Source organism: Lonchura striata, chromosome 2 (assembly GCF_046129695.1).
Source record: "Lonchura striata isolate bLonStr1 chromosome 2, bLonStr1.mat, whole genome shotgun sequence".
Lineage (NCBI taxonomy): Eukaryota > Metazoa > Chordata > Aves > Passeriformes > Estrildidae > Lonchura > Lonchura striata.
Genome location: NC_134604.1, coordinates 18,420,658 through 18,440,037, shown reverse-complemented (window position 1 = coordinate 18,440,037; position 19,380 = coordinate 18,420,658). Strand labels below are relative to the sequence as shown.

General features: G+C 52.0%; 2 protein-coding genes across 5 annotated transcripts in view; one reads left to right on the top strand and one right to left on the bottom strand.

Moving 5' to 3' along the window:
• Positions 1 to 1,624: 1,624 nt before the first annotated feature.
• PLEKHB1 (pleckstrin homology domain containing B1) lies at positions 1,625 to 7,373 on the bottom strand. 3 transcript variants are annotated; one of them, XM_021550105.3, is made up of 7 exons: positions 7,279 to 7,373; positions 6,247 to 6,306; positions 5,638 to 5,790; positions 4,683 to 4,785; positions 3,826 to 3,865; positions 2,977 to 3,082; positions 1,625 to 2,901 (listed from the first exon to the last, which is right to left on the bottom strand). In XM_021550105.3, exons 2-7 carry the CDS (start codon positions 6,281 to 6,283, stop codon positions 2,765 to 2,767), a joined length of 576 nt encoding a protein of 191 aa, XP_021405780.2. In that variant the 5' UTR covers positions 6,284 to 6,306; positions 7,279 to 7,373; the 3' UTR covers positions 1,625 to 2,764. The 3 variants fall into 3 exon arrangements, with proteins under 3 accessions (XP_021405780.2, XP_021405781.2, XP_021405782.2); XM_021550106.3 differs by having other exon boundaries at positions 6,247 to 6,309; positions 7,279 to 7,351; XM_021550107.3 differs by lacking the exon at positions 7,279 to 7,373 and adding an exon at positions 7,152 to 7,200 and having other exon boundaries at positions 6,247 to 6,309.
• A 2,169-nt stretch (positions 7,374 to 9,542) lies between these two features.
• Positions 9,543 to 19,380, top strand: part of FAM168A (family with sequence similarity 168 member A) — a 128,958-nt gene continuing 119,120 nt past the window's right edge. The window contains exon 1 of one of the 2 annotated variants that reach the window (XR_013339444.1): positions 9,543 to 9,735. The gene's annotated coding sequence lies outside the window, so the exon portion shown is untranslated. The remainder of the gene's footprint in view (positions 9,736 to 19,380) is intronic. The other variant, XM_077781204.1, reaches the window with a different exon arrangement.

Sequence of the window (19,380 nt, the reverse complement as noted above, 5' to 3'; positions counted from 1 at the left end):
CTTCAGCATTCCTTGTCCCTCTGCTCCTACCCAGCGCCACTCCGTGCACCACAGCTCCTGGGAAGTCCCTCCTGGGTGGAGCAGACCAAGCCAGGTACTTTTGTGGGCTGTGGATCAATTGTTTGTGCTTCCAAAAGTATTTATATCATATTTAATTGCTCCTTCATTTAGCTCCCTAGTGCAGGGCCTTCCTGCCACCGGCAGCATGAAGAGCCTGGGAATTGCTGCTGGAGGCTGCTCCAGCACTGTCCTAGCCTGGATTGCTCCATGTCCCTGGATCTCTGGGAGACCAGCACAGCAGGAGAGAAGCAGGAACAGTTCCAGGATGTTCAGGTACTGCAGGGATGAGGAGCATGGGTGTCTGAGCTCGGGAAAAGGAGTTTCTACAGGTCAGCAGCTGGACGTGGCATGGGAAGAATGGACAGTTTCTAGGTCATGTTGCTATTGGTAACAAGTTTCCAGATCTTTCCATGTCCCAATCTGTCTCACCTGGGATTATGCACCAGGTCAACCATAAAATGGATATTGGATTGGTAAATTAGATCTTAGAGTAAAATTCTTCCTTGTGAGGGTGGTGAGGCCCTGACACAGATTGTTCAGAAAAGCTTCCCAATATTGCATCCATTCCTGCTCTCTGGCTGTGGGAAGCCATTCCCTGTGTCCTGTCCCTCCATCCCCTGTCCCCAATCCCTCTCCACCTCTCCTTTGGGCCCTGCAAGGGCTCTGAGCTCTCTCTGGAGCCTTCTCCTCTCCAGGTGAGCACCCCCAGCTCTCCCAGCCTGGCTCCAGCCCTGGAGCAGCTCCATGGATTCCTTCAGCAGCTCCAGGTGCTGCTGCTGTGTCCCCAGGGCTGAGGCAGCTCCACAGGTGAGGTCTCACCTGGGCACAGGGGCAGAATCCCCCCTTTGTGCTGCCCAGACTGGGGGATCAGCCCAGTACACGGGGATTTTGGGATGCCAGCACACGCAGCTGGGATGTGTCACAGGTTGGGAATGGGGACAGTGGCCCCGTGTCACAGGAGCTGTTTCACTCCTGTGCCCCCCCCTCGCAGCTGCAGTAGCTGTGGGGGCTGGATCCATGGCCCAGGATCGGCAGTGCCACAGGGAGGTGCTGGTGAGTGAGTGCTGCGGGCTCACAGGCACCAGGGTGAGGATGCAGTGGGGTGCATCCTTCTCTTCCCCCGTCCTTGAGAGCTGGGCTTTGTGCTGGAATTAACAGAGGTATGGAGGGGCTGAACCCCTGCCTTAGAAGCTGGGAGCCAGGTGTGGCTTCTGCTCTGCACATCAAACAGAACCAGGGGTTGTGTTCCACCACCTCAGGGGCTGGCAGTGCCTGACCCTGTGCTGGCCCTTCACAAGTGGAGATGCCTCATCTCATGAATACATGATACAGAGGAAGGAGCTGCTCTGCCAGCACAAATGGTGGTTCTCTTGCAGCTGAGCAGGATTTTTTGGGCAGCTTTGTCCCTTCTGTGCCACACCCAGAGGCTGGAACTCCTGGTTGGAAAGGCAGTGAGGCCAAGGGGAGGTGGCGACACCCCTGGGCAGCTCTCCAGGGAGACACAATCCTTCCCGGAGGTGGCCGAGGCTAAGCGTTCCCTCCTCATCCTCACTCACCCACAGGCTGTTTTTTCACTACCTTTATTAGACTTCAAAGAGGTTTTTTGTATTTTTTTTTCCTCTTTTCTGGGAGCAGGTGCACAGCAGGAAGGAGGCAGGGAGTGCAGGAGAGGATGAGGATGGTGTGTTGGGATATCCCAATTCCCTGATGGGCACAAGGATGAACTGACCCAGGGCTCTAAAGGCAGGAGCAGGCTGGGGTGCTGGTGTCACTGGTGGTTTTCTATCTAGCTGTGGGGCTTGTAATTCCTAAATTCAATGTTAGTCGTGGTTCTAGGATATCATCCTGCCTCTTAGGGGTGACACTTGGCAGCTGTTCCTCACCTCTTCCATCGCCCAACCAAAACCCTGAGCTGCTGCTTGTCCCCTGGCCTGACTGTGTGTCCCCCCTCAGTCCCAAATCCCTGCTGTGAAGATCCCGGCTTGGCTGCCAGAAAGGCTCCCTGGTCCTCGTGGAGAGCTGCCCTTCTCCCCCTCCCCAAAAATCAGTATGAAACTGAGGATGCTGTGTGTCCTTCCCACTCAGCTGGAGACGATGGGATATTCCCTGGGCTCTTCTCAGCCTGATTCCCAGGGGTTTAACTCCAATTCCTGAGGGTTATGCAACATTTCTCCAATTTGGCCAGGCCCAGGGGACCTGTGCAAGTTGGAAAGGAGTGGAAATCCTGCAAAGGTTTTCATCCTCCTTAATCTTTTACCCACCTCTTGAGCATCCCTGTGGTGCTCTCTGGTGCTGGAGCCTCTCCCCAAAAAAACACTTTAAAAGCCTCTGTATTGTGGGGTTCACCCAGTCAAATAACTTCCAGCCACTTCCCCCCAAATTAAATAAGTCTGTCCCCCTTCTCCCAAACCTGGAATTTCTGCAGCCAGCTCCCTGTGGAGATTTGGGATGGGGAAGCTCTGCCGACAGCCCCGGCAGCTCCCGGGCACTTTGCCAATGGGAATCGGGTGCTGTGGGATTCTGGAGTGGCTTTTGGGGAACTCTGAAGCACTTGGGGGTTATTTAATGCAGAAGCTAGGGCTGGGGGTAGGGTGTGTGGGGAAGTCTGTCCCCAGGGTGTTCTGGAGGGGCTGAGGGGTGCTCAGGTCAGGTTCCAAGGCAGGGCTGGGGAGCAAAGGGAGCCCGTGGCCCAGCCTGGTGGGCACTAAAACCAGCAGGGCATCCACATGAAGGAGCCCAGGGCGGCGCCGGTGGCGGCCCCGGCCAGCAGCCCCAGGGCCATCTGGTCCCCGGAGACGCGGTAGGGATCCTCGCGCACGATGACGTGGGTCACGCCGGGAGCTGCCAGGGAAAACGGGTGTGAGTGGGGGAGGGATGGCCTTGGCCACTCCCCCCCGGGGCCACTGGGCCACCCACCTCCGTACTGGTGGCCATAGTGGCCGGAGCTGATGTAGGCGGCCTGGTGGGAGTCCAGGGGCACGGTCTGGTAGTAGTCGTCGTCGTAGGGGTCATACACGTGCACCTGCGGCAGCGGCCGTGGGGGACTTTGGGGTCAGGCTGCCCCGGCAGGGAGGGGTCCCTTGGGAGGGGAATCTGAGCAGTCCCAAGGGCTGGGGACAGCCTGTGCTCAGGCCACGCTGACTCTGCCCCTTCCTTGTCACCTTAACAGTGTCCTTCTCACCTTAACAGTGTCCCTGACACCTTAACAATGTTCCTGCCACTTAACTCTGCTCCCATTCCCTTCACCTGTCCCTGTCACCTTAACTGTGTCCCCATTCCCCTTAACTGTCTCACTATAACTTTAACATCATCCCTGTCACCTTACCCATGTCCCTGTCATCTTAGCTGTGTTCCTGTCACCTCACCTCTGCCCCCATCCCCCTTAACAGTGTCCCTGTCACCTTAACTGTGTGTCCTTGTCACCTTAACTGTGACCCACCACATCAACTCTGCCCCCTTAATGGTGTCCCTGTCACCTTAACAGTGTTCTTGTGTCCTTACTGTGTCCCTTGTGTCCCTGTCACCCTCCACTGGTGCACAGGGTCCCTGTGGCTCTGTCACCTGCCATCAGTGGTGGTATCCAACCCATCCCCACCTTCTTCCCTGTGGCTCGAGGGAATTTACTCCCTGCGCCCCGAGGCTGCACTGTGGGTGTTGGGGAGCCCCCCAGCAAGCTCAGGGTTGGGGTAACCTCTCCGTGCCCAAATCCTGAATCCCAAATCCCATGCCAGGATGGTGTCCCTGCTCAGGGGGACAAAGCCTCACCGGGGTGGATTTAGCCTCCAGCACGGCCATCTTCCAAGCACTGCAAACAAAACAGAGGCACTCATTTTTGGTGGGTGCTGGAGGGGTGGGAATTGTCCCCTTCCTCCCCATGGGGACCTGGATGTGGCACTACTCTTTAATTCCCTATTACATGAGTGCTGGGTTAACAGTTGGGATTGGGAATGTGCTGGGAGGTACCCAACACCAGAGGGATGGGCACAGGGCAATCCCTGGGAATGGCACTGGCTAAAACAAGGGCAGGCAGGAAAAGGACACCTAAATTTGGGGGAAGAGCACATAATGGATGAATTTCCACTCAGCTGAGGTCAAGCTCAGTTGATGAAGTTCTGCTTGGCCACAGCATGTTTCCCTCCATCCAAGTTCAGCTGAACATTTGCCACTGCTAATTTTAAAAATTTTTATTTTAAAAAAACCAATTTATATAAAAATAAAATTATTTTTAACATTTAATTTCTAATTTCTTTTAGAAATAAACAGAAGTGGAACAGTGCTAAAAAGGGTAGTTTGCCTCAAGCCAGTGAGAGTTCACAGTCAGACTTTTTATTTCCAAATAGTGATGAAAACCCTTCTCCTCAGTCAGCCAAGAGGGGATTTCTTATCCATGAGGAGACTGCCCCATCAGGAGACTGACTGCTTAAAACCATCTGCTTTTGGCTCTGGATTATTCAGTGAGATCCCCAAATCTCCTCCTGCACCTTTGGCCCTGCAAATGCGTTTGAGAACAGGGGCTGGGGGCTGGTTTAACCAAGGGTGGGATGTGGTGAGAGCGGGCCAGGGCTCTCTTGTGGCCCAGGCCCTTTCCAGGCTGGGATAAGTGGGATGGAAAAGTCGCTTACACGGCGTCGTCCTCGCTCTCTGCACACAGCGTGGTCTTGGAGCCGTCCCGCAGCACCACGGTCAGCAGGCAGTCCCGGCTCCTCCCCTCGGGCAGCTGCACGTCTGGGAAGGAAAGGGATGGGGTGGGATCCAGCCTCAGCCAAGGAGATGTCCCACAGACCCTCCCCAGGCTCCAAATTCCTCCCGGCACAAGAGCTGGTGGGTTTAGTTTTGGCTCTGTCTCCACGTGGAGGATGCAGTCAGGCTCTCACAGGTTAAAAGCCAACACAAGGAATGAGCTGATGGGCAGAAACCTCCACCCCCATGGCAGAAAGAACATGGTAGGGCAGCAAACCCCCAAAAAGCTGCTGGAGGCCATGAGGCCGAGCTGCCTGTGCTTTAAACTTGCCAGGGCGCACCCAAATTTTGTAGGAACAGGAGATGCTTATTGCTAGAGTGGGATCATGAGCTCCAGCAAGAGCAAAATCTTAACTCCCTGAGGCTCGTGTGTCTTCCCCCATCCTGAAGCTTGGCAGGACCCTGTGGTGAGCACAAAGCAGTGGGTTTGTGCTCCCATGGCCACTCCCAGCCCAAGAAAGGCACTTTGTGTGGCGGCCGTGGGCTGCGGGGCCCGCCAAGCTGCTGCTTTGTTCCCCTTGTTTGTGCGAGACGTGAGCGATGAGTCAGGGCCGTGGGATCCTGTTTGTTACAAGCACAAGCCAGGAGGAGAGTTCCTCCTTCCTTCCTTCCTTGCTTCCTTCCCTCCTTCCTTTCCCCAGGAAAAGCAACAGCAGAGACCATCCAGCATCTCCTGGCTGGGAGCGAGGAGGGGTGAACGAGGCAGCCTGGGGTTATTAATGGGCTGATTTGGGGGTCTGCTGGATGTGCACAGGTGGAGCCTCGTTTGAGAGGAATGCAGCCACACGTGGGATGGGGTTGGGAATGCAGGGCTCGGGAGCGAGGGGTTCGGTTCACCTTTGCATTCACGGCCGATCCGCACGTCCCGACAGCTGTACTTGATGTGGATCCGGCCGTCCATGTCCTGCTGTGTCTCGTCGTGGTAGTAAACCAGGCTGCCATCCAGGTAGAGGATGAACCAGTTCCTCTTCCAGCGGCGCAGGATGGAGCCTGGTGGGACAGGGAGCGGGTGCAGGAGCCCAGCGAGCCCAGTGGGACACAGCCGGCACGCTCACAATCTCATCCCCCACACTTGGATCCCACCCGTGAGCCGCTGCATCCCACAGGACACCTGTGCCTGGCACAAGCATCCGGGGCAGTGTGAGCAGGTGGCTGTAAGCGGGAAAAGGCTGCCAAAAAAGCCATCAGGCCACTGGGTGCTGCCCTGCCGAGCGCACGGGAGCAGATCCAGCCCCGGACACAGAGCTGTGTGTGTTTTCATGGCAGGCAGCCCCTCTCTCCGCTGACGTAAATCCGCGAGCGGCTGAGCCACAATCTCCCTGCTGTCGTGGATTACCTGTCAAGGTTGGGGCTCCTTGTGTCCCCCACACCCCACCTCTTCCCAGCAAACCTCTCCGGGCTTTTCTGGAGGGCTCCCAACTCAGAAAGCTCAAGGATGGCACTTACTCTGCCGCCAAAGCCAGCCACTCTTCACCAGCGCCATGGCTGCCGCAGGCTTCGCCGGATCTGCTGGGATGGGAACAATAATGGGGTTAAAACAGCAGCTCCTGCCTCACCCCGGCTCTACCCATGGCTCTAGGGATGGGGATTCACCCTTGCTGCTCCTGGTATTTTTGGGAGATGAGCTCAGTGCCTGGGTTAATCAGGGTTAGGCCGACGTGGGATTTTGTCATCTGGGAAATGTCGCGAAGGAGGCGCTCTGGCCACCTTTCCTTTTGCCTTTAATCTCATTGGGATTTAGGGATTATCAGTCCGTGGAGGTAAGTGGAGAAATCCGGGCTGTGTATGAAAACAGGCAGTGCGTCCCCACAGCCCCAGTAACTTTCCATGCTGAACGACACCTACACTTGTTTATTTTCCCTGCCTGGATAGAAATGAGTCCTTAATAAGGCCATGAAGTCATCGCTCCCCAAGTCCCCGAGCAGAGCCAACCCCCAGGGACAGGCAGGAGCAGTTCCCTGGCCATGGCCCCCGTATCCACTGGGAATCCCAGCTCCCAGTGATGGGAACTCGGCAGCTTGGGATGGCCTCCAGGATCTCCCACCAGCTCCGGGGGCACGGCAAGCCACAAACACCCTCCCAGCACCTCTGTGCCTGCCTTACCGAATGCCTGAACCCCCGAGTATCCAGGTCCCCATGGCGTTTGCAGCCCTGGTACCATCACCTGTACTGCCACATCCCCAGGAAATCCCAGCCCATGGATACCCCCATCCCCTGGCACCCCCAGGTACCCCCATCCCTCTGCATTCACAGCCCTGTGCCACCACCCTCATCCCACTCTGCTTACAGTCCCTCGGTACCCACATCTGGTGCCCTCATCCCACATCCCTGACGTCTTCCCTGCTCCGTACCCACTTTTCGTTGCACGGTTCTGCCCCCCTCGGGAGCCCGCCCCTCTGAGTACCGGTCCCCCGGGCACTCTCCGTGCCCCGGCCCGCCGCCCCCGGCTCCCCGAAGCCCCGCGCATCCCTCACTCACCGGGCGGAGGCGGCGGTGCCCGCTGCGGGATGCGCTGCGCTCCGCTCCCGCCGCCCGGCTCTGCCCGCCCGCGCGGCTCGCCGGGAGCTGTAGTCCGGCACCAGCATCCCCGAGTGCTGCCCGCCGGGAAAACCCCGCTTCCCAGAGCTTTAGCCCCAAAAAGCTGCTGCCCGGCGCCTGCGCGGCCGGCGTGCCCGTGATTTATCCAGCAGCTCCCATCCGCGCTCTCTCCTCAAATCCTGCCTTTCTTCCGGACACGGAGCACATCCAGCACTGTGGGTGACCCTGGAGAGGCTCACCCGAGCAGGACCCCCGAATTTGGGGGTCTGGAGGGGGGGAAGCTGCTGCTCCACACCGAGCTTGGCACAGGGAGCGATGCCTGGGGCATGCAGGAATTTCCTCTGGTGCTGGGAATGGGTCTGAGGAGGTGTCTGGTGCCAAAAAGCATAAACAGGAAAAATCCAAGTTTTAAGCACCGAAGTGCTTGTCTGAAATAAATTTCCAGATGGAGCGAACAAAATCAAGGCTTGTCCTGGCAGGAATCAGAACTGTCCTGGGCTCTGGGACATGAGGTTGGATTATTTGGGGAAGTCAAGACACAAGTCAGGTGACAGCTGAGGCTGGGTCGTTAATAAAATATGTTTATTGAGCACATGGCAACAATTAATATATATTAAAAAATTCTATTCCAGCATGGTTTTCAATGTGAAGCCCTTTCCCCTCCTCTCCCTCACTCCAGCATTGGCTTTAATTCATTTTTCAGAAGGAATTAAATTAATCCAGCGGCCTGCTGGACGATCCCAAAGGAGTTAAATGGGAATCACCCACTCAGCCAGGCCACACTCACAGCCTTGTGCATCCCCCCGTGCTGGTTATGGGGCTGCAAAACATCCTGCCGCTGCTGAATATTCCCAAAATCACGGGAATTATTTGGAAATCCAGCTTTGCCCTGCCATGAGTTCGGAAAAATGTTCCGTTAGGAAAGGATTTGGGCTGAAATTTGGGTTTGTCCTGGGTTATTGGGCTACCTCTCCAAACAGACATTAATTGGAATTAGTTCTCAAAACTTTTCCATTGTGGTTTTCCTCTTGGGAAGGAAACGGTGCCAGTGGGGGATTTGGGGGGGCTTGGTCTTTTTTTTTTTTTTTTTTTTTTTTTGTTAGCTAGGGTTTCCAGCCAGCAAAAGGAGAGGATGCCATGTGGGAGTACACGCTCAGAAGAGCCAGATCCTGGATTCCCCCCGCAGTTTTCCACAGCAGTGGGGTGTTGTTTAATAAAATCCATGAACTTCGATGCCTCTGGTTTGTTTTTCCTCCAGCTCTGCCTGTTGTGGCTCATGCCTGGTGAGGATCTCCATCCCAGCCACAGCCTTCCAACACTCTTCCCACGTCTCAGGAAATCCCTGTCTTCCACAGGGGGTCTCCCCAGATTCCAGGGAGCTCTGGGGGTTCAAAGCTGAACGTGGGGACAGAACTTGCTGTTCCCGTCATCGCCACTCTCGGGACAGGTGGCACCTGGTGAAATCCCTCGGCAGCTCCTTTTCCTGCAGCCGAGCGTGTCCCGTTGGTGCCGCTGGAATCCCGCGGGAGGGATGTTTGTCATGCCCCGCAGCCAGGGCAGCGCGTCCCGGGGCAGGGAGCGGACCCCCGGTACCGCTGTCCCCGTTCCCAGGGCAGGCTCCACTTGCAGGGCTCGGGGCCCGCGACTCCCGGCGCCAATCCCCACCGAACCGCTGTCGTGAGGGGGCTGGGGCGGGGGAGCGCCCTCGCGTCCCTCCCGTGGGATGAGACCCACGGCACTCTGCAGCTCCTCCCGAATTGCTCCTTCCCTGCCCCGACAGGCTGAGGCTGCTGTGGGCGCGAGGAGCCACAGGCAGAGCTCTGTGGGGGCGGCACGCCAGGCCGGGCCCGCGGCTCCCCGCTCCCCTCCCGGACCGCGGCCCTGCGCTCGCCAGGTTATCCGGGAAGGGGCTCCCGGAGCCGGGATCAGATCGCGGATCGCCCCGGAGCCCCACCTGGCACAGCCCGGTGGGATTCCCGGAGCGGCCTTCTGCCGCCCGTCAGCCTCCTCGGACTACAGCTCCCGTCATGCCTCGCTGAACTACAACTCCCGCCATGTCCGGCGGCTCTACCCATCCTGTACTACACCTCCCAGCACGCCCCGCGCCCGTCCGGGCCCTGTCGCCTTATGTCCTTCCCCCGCCTGCAGCACGGACTACGCTACCCATAATCCCTCGCGCGGGGCGGCCAGCGGCGGAGAGCTGCTGCGGAGCGCGGAGCATGCCGGGAGTTGTAGTCCCCGCAGCGGCGGCTGTAACGGTCCCGCTGGTGGTACTGCCCCCTCTACCCCCCCCCATTCCCGGCTGGCGGCTGCGGGAGCAGCGGGAAGAGGAGGAGGAGGACGAGAGGGAGAGCTGCTGCACCGGCATAGGGGCCGCCGCCGCCCGAGAAGCCGCAGGTAAGGGGAGGGGAAGGGAGAGGGGGACACCCCCGGGTGACAGCGGCGGGAAAGGGGTGGCGGCGTGGGGGCACTGTGGTGATGGAGGGGGGCGGCCGGGGGCTGCCCCGGAGCGCACAGGGAGGGGGCGGCGGGGCAGCATCCCCCCAGCCCCGGGCGGGGAGCGGAGCGCGGAGCCCCGGGGCGGGGGGAGCCCGGCAGAGCCCGTGTCCCCCCGGGCGCACGGAGCCCGCTGCTCCCGGCGCGCCTGTCGCTGTGTCCTCGAGGAGCCCGCTCTCCCCGGGGGCTCTGCCGGGGGTCCCCCCTCCCGTAGTCCCCCGGGCTGGTGTCCCCCGAGTCCGCTGTGTGTCCCCGTCCATCCCCCCAGTGCAGCCTGTTGTTCCCGCACCGGGCTGTGCGCCCCCCCAACCCCCCCGCCCTTACCAGCCTGTTGCCCCCCAAAATCTGCTGTGCCCCCTTGGCAGGGGCTGAGTCCCCTCCAGGGGCTGTGCTCCGCCCCAGGCTCACCCCCATCCGTGGGAGCAGGGGACGGGATGCCCGGGCTTGGGGGGCATCCCCCAGGGATGGGCGAACCCCCCAAAATGTCCCGAGGGGCACGTGTGGCCGGCAGCGGGCATGGGGACCGGACCTGCCGGCAACTCCGTGCGACGGCCGGGGCCGGGCTGAGCCGCAGCCCTGTCCCGCAGCCCTCCTCTTCGGGGGGCGAAACGCTTTTGAAATGGGGATGAAATGGGGATAAAATGGTTAAAGGCTTCGCGGAGCGGGGGGATATAGGCGCGCAGCATCCACAGGAATGAAAGCAGGGACGTCCAGGCTGGGAAATGCGAGGCGGTGTTGAGATTTTTCTGCCCGGATAAAATGCGTGTTCCGGTCGGGTTTTTTTTTTATGAAAATGTGGATTATATCCCCAACCCCCTCCTCCCCCCCCCCCCCCCCTTTTTTTTTTTTAATGTCTTTTTAATAAGGACTGCTCACATGCTCTGTTGTTGGCATTGTGGTGTTCAGGGCAGCGAAGTCCATAGCTATATTGTGGGTGAATAATGTCAAAAAGGAGCTTGGTTTCAGTCCTTCATAGAAAGCAGGGGAGCCTGGAAGTATGAAAATGAAATAAATATTCATCAGCAGAAAGAGGTTTTCTACCGGGTTGGGTCTGGGAGGCGTTTTTGCCCCCCACTGCACATGGTGATGAGCTTTTGGGTTATGATTTGTGTCTCCATAGGCTGAATTTTATTTATTTGGTGCTCATTATTGTCAAGTGCAGAAAAATGAGCAGGTTGAGGGTATTTTTTCCCCCCTCTCCTGGACAAAGACATGTTGTGCTAAGCAGAAAGAAACCCCAGAAAGATTCTATTTCTGTTTTAATCTGAATATGATTTAAGATGCAGTGGTGTGTTTATTTTTGCTGTTAAATAGTGATGGAGGAAGTCAGAGCCTTTTTTTGTGTGTGTGTGTGTTTTTAAAGGAATGTGAATGATGGAAACATCTTTAGGGAAACATTTTGCTGGACTTGATTGCATCAACTGCATTATTTCATAAAATGTGAGCTGTGAAGTGGTTGTTGATTAGAACTCAAATTGAGAAGCAATGTTGAGCAATGTAAAGAAAAAGGAAATTAGTATGAAGAGGCCAAATGCTTATTTTCTTTTTTTTTCCCAGTTCTTTCTGATTCTGAATTTTAACTGTTTTGTAGATTCTCTTGATCCTTATGGTTGAGTCTATTTGAAAAAACACCCCAAACAACAACTATGATCTGTATATTTATTCTTGTTATATATACATAGTTATTAAAAGGACTGATATCAGCATTGTGTATTTTGCATTAAATTTATGTTAAATCTGATTAACTTTTGTTCTGTAAGTTGCAAATACCAACTTACCCTGTTATGCATCTGAACTTTTTATTTACCAAAGCAAATGTTGACCTTTTTTTAGAAGGAATCTTTCTCTCCCAAATCCTGTGCTTTTTTTTAAGGGAAAATGGGATAAGTGTTCCAGATGTTATTGTCCAGATCTGGGGGGTTTGTGGTGTATTCTTCAGCTGATTAAAATTCCTGGCTGTCAGCAAAGACACACTTTCTTTGGACAGGTAGATCTATATCCACTGGAACAAAGGGACTGGAAGCAGAATGTGTTTGGAGTTTGTTCAGAAAATATTCCTCGGCATGAGAAACCTAAACTGCAGAAAATTTTACATGGCATAACCGGAATACAGTCATTTAGGGAGAACATTTGTGGAGGTGCTTTCTGCTCTTGGTTGATACTCACCTGTCCAACTCCATGGTGAGCCTGCATTGCAGTGGTGAACAACCCAGGGGGGTTTAAAATCTTTTAAATCAAGTGAAGTTTCCCTGGTCCCCATGATCCTTAACCCACCACAGGGGTAATGGGGAAGAACAAGGCAGAGAGGTGCTGAAAACATTTCTGAGGAGAGCGAGAACGCTTTGGAGCAGCACTTCTGTGAAAGGCCTTCAGTACCTGCGCTGGAGGCATAATTAAAATGATAATTGAATTGGGGCTAAATTGAATTTTGTGCTGTGCCTGGCAGAGCTCAGCTTGGGAGGTGCACAGGCAGGGAGGTGTGCATGGGATCCAGGGCACTGCCTGCCTTTGGGAAGTTCTCCAAGGCATGGGCTTGGCTCCGCTCTCCCTCGCAGGGAAGTGGGATGTTCACCTCTGGGATGTCACCTGCTGGCAGAGCTGTGAGCAGAATTCCCTCTGGCTCTGGGTCCAGGTGTGCTTGGCAGTTCAGACCTTGCTCCTCAGGTCCTCGGAGCCCTGCGTGCTCCCAGCCAGGAGCCCTGAGCACGTTCCCAGCTCTTTGCAAAGCAGTTGTTGGGAGGGAAAGCAGCTGTCAGGAGGGAAACGCAACTTTGATATCTTCCTCTGTGAGCCCTCTCTTCCCTTCAGCACGGGTTAGGAGCTTCATTTGTCTTTCAGCCCTGCCTTTGGGGCTGCTGGGATCTGCGGAGGCCCCCGGTTTCCCTTTCCGCAGCACAAGTGCTCCGTGTACTTTCTGTTTCCTCTGTCATTCCCGAAGCCTCTCCGTGTGCCGGGGCATTCCTCTCCCTGTTCCTGTCCCAGTTAGCTCCCTCCTGTCTGTACCCTGATCTTCCTCATCAGCTGGGCTCAGTTTTGCTGCTGGAAATCCATCACTTCTCACGTTCAGTCCATAGGAATATTCGATCCGAAATGACTGACTGGCATGCTCTGTAGTATTTTCTTCTTGCTGATTCCAAATTCCAATCCCTTGGGCCCTCTGGATGCTACTGGATTCTCGTGCTGTGCATCCCTTCAGTGAACAGATGAAGATTTCTGTTTTGGTGACAAGAAATGAAATCCACTGCTCTGTTTTTTTACCTGTTGATGGTCTTTTAAGTCTCTGAATTAAAAAATACTGATTCTTAATATGTCACTGTTTAAAAGTGAGAATAAATTTTTAGGAATTATTTCCATGTGACTCAAATACCAGTTGGACAGATGCAGTTCTCCAGAGCTGTTTAAATTGTGTCACCTTCTTGTTCCTTCCACTCAACTGAATCACTTTGTTCCTACTTTTGTGTCAAAACCATTGATATCCCTAAATATCAGGGAAGAATGTCAGCAGCAGGGCTGTGTTTATTTATGCAAATTCATAGAATCCCAGAAGAATTTGGGTGGGAAGGGACCTTAAAGCCCATCCAGTTCCACCCCTGCTCATGGGCAGGGACTCTTCCACTATCCCAGGTTGCTCCAAGCCCTGATGTCCACTGTGGTCTTGGGCACTTCCAGGGATCCAGAGGCATCCATGGCTTCTCTGGGCACCCTGTGTCAGGGCCTCACCACCCTCACAGGGAAGCACTTTTTCCCTAGTAAAATTTGTGTAAACCTGATTTTTGGAGAAAGTAAGGATGTGATTGCACTTCCTATTTGCCCACCTGGGCAGAGAGATAGTAAAATCCATGTAAAATCAATGTAAAAACATGCCTATGATCCATATTTCATGTTATGCTCTGCTTTAACAGTGCTTTGTTAGGTGGATCATCTTGAGGTGGGATTTTATGTTTTTCCACTTGAATGGGAAGCAACAGTTGGGAATTTCTAGGATTTTCTTTTGCTGAGGACAGGTATGCCATGGGCGTCTGAAGCGGGAATCCCAGACCTGTAACTAAGATCCCAGGCAGCAAAGATCCAGCTTTTAAAGCATATCCAGCATTTGTAGATCTGAAATTTGTGGGAGCTCTTTATTTTCTTAAGAACCACATAGGTTGATGATGATTCTGTTGATGATGATGGTGATGGAGACTCACAGATTTTTTTAGAGTGAGAGTGGAACTTGGATAATTCTTCCAGAGCTCCTCTGGGTTTTGTTTACTATGGATATGCAGAAAACCCTGAGCACTGCACAGGAATTTCAAGTGACTGTGCTTTCTGGGAGGGAAAAATGTGGGCCTGCTGACGCTCCCCAGCAAACCATTTAGGAGATTATTGTCACAGGATTTATAAAAGCTGAAAAAAACACCCCATTCCCCTCCTCTGGTTTGTACCTACTTGTGCTTCAACCTGTCTCCCCTTTCTCTCCTTGGCTGAAAGGGTCACGTGGAAAACTGGAGAGTGGAAAAATGAAAAGCCAGAGCAGAAAACTGGGGTTTGCTGTGGTCTTGGTGCAATAACTTTCTCAATAGGAAGGCTAAAGCTGAAATGTATTTGTAGGCTGATGGTTTCTGCCTTCCTTGTCTCAGCAAGGGTTAGAGATTTGGGAGGATTATTGGAGACAAGCTTAGAGTATTTTATGAGAGGAAAAGTACTAAACTGGCAAAAAAAAAAAAAAAAAAAAGAATAGATGCCATCATGCCTGCTAGGCATGTCTAATTCTTTGATAAAATGGATAAAGATTGCAGACTGCAGCAAAAGTTAAAATAGACCATAACATCTCAGGGTCCGCAGGGTTTTTCCTTCTAATTTGCTGTAGAGCTTAATAAAAAAGATTTGCCTCTTTTATGGCATCAGGCTCTTTATCTGCCACAAATTAATGCCCAGTGCTTGAGCTTCTGCTTTCTCTGCTGTTAGATAGAAGCTCCCTAAATTTGATAACGAGTGGGTTTTACAATCCTGAGTTTGGAAAATGCATCCTGAAGACTGGTGAGAAGTTTTGAGCATAGTCTTCTTTGTCCCCATTTTCCATTCCATTCTTTATACTTGGATTTATAGCCAATAATGGCTCGCTTTTTAATGGACAAGGATTTTTGTGGTTATTTTAAACAAGGTCCTAAGAGGCCCCACAATCCCATGGACTGCCTGGGGCAGGGGTGTAGGCCCCATCCAGGGAGGGACTGAAAAGCCATGTGGATGTAGCACTTGGGGGTGTGGCTTGGTGGTGGCCTTGGCAGTGCTGGGGGACTCCATGATCCTTGAAAGTCTTTTCCACTCTCACCGATTCCATGATTCCACCTTCTCCTGCTGATTCGATGGACAAAGTAAGATTGCAGTTCCCGATGGCATTTTACCCAGGATAATTGTCATGCCTGTATTGACAGACAGGTTTTAGAGGCTTTTCCCTGCTGAAAAGTATTTTGTATGAAGCTTGTGAGCATTTAAAATGCAATTACTTTGGAATAGGTCTCTGTATAGACATTTGGTTCTGTAGCAGTTTATTCTACAAATAATTTTCTTAAGTTTTCTGTGTATGGTGTCACTTAATGAGACTTTAATGGCTTTTACAAAATATTTTCCAGTTTGCTCTTGACTTGACTTGCATTCACAACAGAAGTTTTCAAGCCTTAAAATGCAGTGCCATAAATTGGAGAGCTGGGTTCTTTTTCTCTACCATAGCATCCAAATCCCAGCTGTTGAGTTTTCTTGGATAACTGACTCTTTTAATACGGATTTGGGAGCTCAAGAAAATATTTCTTTGCATAATAAATATTTAAAATTTGAGCCCTTGGAAAAGCAAATGCGGTGGAACAGCCGAGGAGCGTCTTGCCTACGTTGTTTTGCTTTCCAGGGAAGTTGTGCTGCTGCTGCAGCAGATGCCAGGGACAGGGTGGATTCCTGGGGGATTCCAGGAAGGGTGGGACATCTGCAGCAAGCATGGCAGAACTGGGCATGGAGAGGAAGAACAAGTTTTTACAGTGTGGGTGGTAAAACACTGGCACAGCTGATTGCCCAAGGAGGTGGTGGCTGCTTCATCCCTGCAACTGTCCAAGGTGTCACTTCAATCAGTTTCTAAAATTGGCTAAAAAGCCAGTTGTCTAAATGCAGGTCCTTTGATATTCAATAACTTCTCCCTTTGGAGGGAACTCTTAATTCCATAACCAAGTGGTCTTTGGTTGTGGCCCAGTCAAACTCAAGGCATTGCCTGGGAAGTGCTGGGCAGGTTCTGTTTGAGGGGCTCTGGCTTTCCCATCTTGTTCCCTAGATTCCAGGTCTCCAGTGAACCTCTGGAGTGGTTCTGGGCTCTGGATGAAGCCCAGCAGAACCCCACTGCAGCTCACTTTGCTGGTGATTTTCCATGTGTGGCTGCTTTTAGTAGTCTGTCCCTCGGCCAACTCTGAATCTGCTCAGCTGCTTTGTTGACACATACAGTGGTCATTTTTTAACTGGGATGTCATCCTCAAAGGATTGTCTGTTACACTGCAGCACTTATCTTTATCACCATGGATCTCCTCCGAGGATGAATTCAGCTTTGCTTGACAAGGCTTACTTTCCATAACACTGACTTGGCTCCTGTTCTTTTTAAGCCCAGGTCCAGTCTGATTCAGTTTTCCCTTATTTTGTCCAGAGCTCATATCTGGCAAAGAGGTTGGTGTTTACTTGAGTAATTTTGCCCTCTCCTGGTGTAGTTGTGTTTGAAATGTTTGTCTTCCAAATTTTCTCCTGCGTTCTGAAAAATATTGCAGATGAGCCCTTGGGATCTCTGAAATAGTGGAGGACTCTTGGAGGACTCCATGGTTAAACATCCTGGGCTTCGGGGGCATCATTCCATACTGGAATGCAGAGCTGGTAGAGACCTTGGGAGACTTTCCAGTCCATTCACCTCCTCGAGGCAAGCTGAAGTGTCCCTAGAGCATCCTTAACTAATGTATTTCTAATTTTTTCCTTAAAGTTGTCCAGTCTTGGAGGTGCTAGCCTGCTCAGGAAGCTGGCAGTGAACACTTAAGCAATTTGGTTAAAAGCTTTTCCAATATCTTAGATCTTTTAGGAAGCAATTCTTGGCTGCCAGGGTGGGGAGGCCCTGGCACAGGGTGGCCAGAGAAGCCGTGGCTGCCCCTGGATCCCTGGAATTTTTCCAGGCCAGGTTGGGTGGGGCTTGGAGCAACCTGGGATAGTGGAAGGTGTCCCTGCCCATGGCAGGGGGTGGAATTGGATGATCTTTAAGGTCCCTTCCAGTCCAAGCCATCCTGAGATTTTGTGATCTCTGAGAAATGAAGATGCTTTGCTTTGCTGTTCAGAATAACCCATCTCCTTGTTTCTGTTGTCAGTGATGGGAGCATGTTACATCCTTCTCCAGTTTGTTTTCCTGGGCTGGCACAGTGCTTTAATGTGTTCTTATGGATTATTTTGTATCCAAACCTCTTTATTATTTCCTCAGCTTTCCTCTGTAGTCTGGTGTGTTTACTCCTTTCTCTGCTCAGACTTGGCACTGCGTGGCCTTGCCATCATTGTATAAAACAAAATAATGCTGGTTTCCACATGGCACTCTTAAAACAATCTGAACTGTAGTTTTTTTGTTTTGTTTTGTTTTGTTTTTGGCGATCCCATTGTACTGTTGACATTTTACTTGTGATCCAATATCCCCTCAGGGTTGTTTTCTCCTGTCCATCAGCCCAGATGGGATTTCTCCACCTGCACAATGTACACTGCTCTTGCACTCACTTTATTTGATTTCACCAGGCTCTTTTGGTATTGACTTATCCATGTTGTTTCATTTTGGCTCTATCCTATAATTGTTTTTATGTAAATTGTTAAATAATCTTTCTGGTTTCTTCCCATTGATTGTGAGGGGAGTTCAATCTCTGATTTGCCCCAGAAGCTTTTTCAAACATCACTCTGGAGCTGTTTTCCTTTTTGATCCCAAAAGCACTTTGAAACTTAGTGAGTGGATGATCGATATGCAAATTCCTTAATTTTTCCTCTGCTGCATTGTATTTGTGGAAAATCAAGTGATGCCAACTTTCATTGCAGTTCGACTCAATATCTTATAGGTCTTTTCCAGCCCAGATGATTCTATGAGCCTGTTATTATGTTGATATTTTGTTAAGATGATAACTAAAAAGCACAAATGTCATACAGGTTAAAATAAATTATTGAAATCAATACATTTTGCAATCTTGATTGAATTACTAAACTGAGATATATTTAATTACAAGTCTGTTCTTTTCCTGTACTGTCAAGGCTTCCAGTCCCATGATTTCTTCAGCTTTACTGCTTGTAACGAGGCCTAAATCAGTTCCTTGGTGTAACACATTGTCACCTATGATTTTGGGAAGCTAATCTCTTGTAATTACTTGCTGCATGAGATTTTCTCTATCCCTCCTGTCTCCTCCCTAACCCCACATGGGTTTTTTTTTTTCCCCAGTATGAACTCACCTACCTGTCTTGGTGCTTCCCAGAGCCTCCTTCTGGCTTCACCCATTAAAACACACCAAGTTTCTGCCCTGGAAATTCAGTTTTTCTGCAGTGTTGATAGCTGTCAGAGAGGTGAGCCTTCCCACCTTTTTTCTAGGGATATATTGCAGCCATCTCTGTCTTTCATGTCTCAACACAACAGGACTAACAATTTTCAAGTCCAGTCACATGCTCATTTTTTTCTTTCCTGCTGGCCAGGATTTCATTTGTTCCTGCTTGTTATCCAGACCCTCTACATTCATATATAGCAACAGAATTTTTTTTTTTTTTTTTTGTGAACGCTCTTGTCTGACTTTGTGCCTCATTTCCCCTTCTAAGTGTCCTTCTCCTGTGTTCAGCTTGTGCCTTTCCTGGATGCATCAGCAGTTTCATCTGGGAAGGTGTCTTATTAGTTGGAAAGATGCTGGCTCTGCAATCCGTGATCTCTCCCTTCCCTCCAATATTGCTCCATCACTCAAATCCAAACATTCTCTCATCAATTGCATCTTTTAGCTCAGGGCTCCACGTGCAAGGATCCTGTGGATGCAGTGTGGAGCAAACAGCATTGGGATTTAGAGGCACTGGCTTGCAAGAGGAATTTGCAGCTTGCAGTTCCTGCCTCTCCCTGAGCTCCAGGCTCAGGAAAAGCCACTGTCCTGCCTGGAAGCAGATTCCTGCTGCTTTGGGAGGCAGCTCCTACCAGCTCCTCCTCAGCTTCTCTTGGCACCCTCCAGCCAGTGGGAAGCAAAAGCCTGGCATGGCATCTGTGTGAAGACTGCCAAACCTTGACTTTGACTTTCCCTTGGAGCTCTTTTCCAGGATCCCTGAGATCTTTCCTCACCTGCTTGACTCCAGCTGATGGAGTTACTTCTTGTGGCCGCAGCCATCGGCCAATGTTGGTGCTCGTCTGTGGGAAGAGAAAATCCATGGCAGCCAGCTATTTCTTGGAGGGCATCGTGCTGATCCACAAAGCGTGTTTGCAGAGGCTGGTTTTCCTGAACTGTGCTGGAGAAAGCAGCAGGAAACCATTTTTCTCCATAATCCAAGCTCGTTTTTTCCTGC

Bases quoted from the DNA above. Each gene is read 5' to 3' on its own strand.
- PLEKHB1 (XM_021550105.3), bottom strand. From the start codon at position 6,283: ATGGCGCTGGTGAAGAGTGGCTGGCTTTGGCGGCAGA. The intron at 3,083-3,825 runs GTGAGGCTTTGT...CCGCTGCCGCAG, and splicing joins TGGAGGCTAAATCCACCCCG to GTGCACGTGTATGACCCCTA. The intron at 2,902-2,976 runs GTGGGTGGCCCA...TTTCCCTGGCAG, and splicing joins CTATGGCCACCAGTACGGAG to CTCCCGGCGTGACCCACGTC.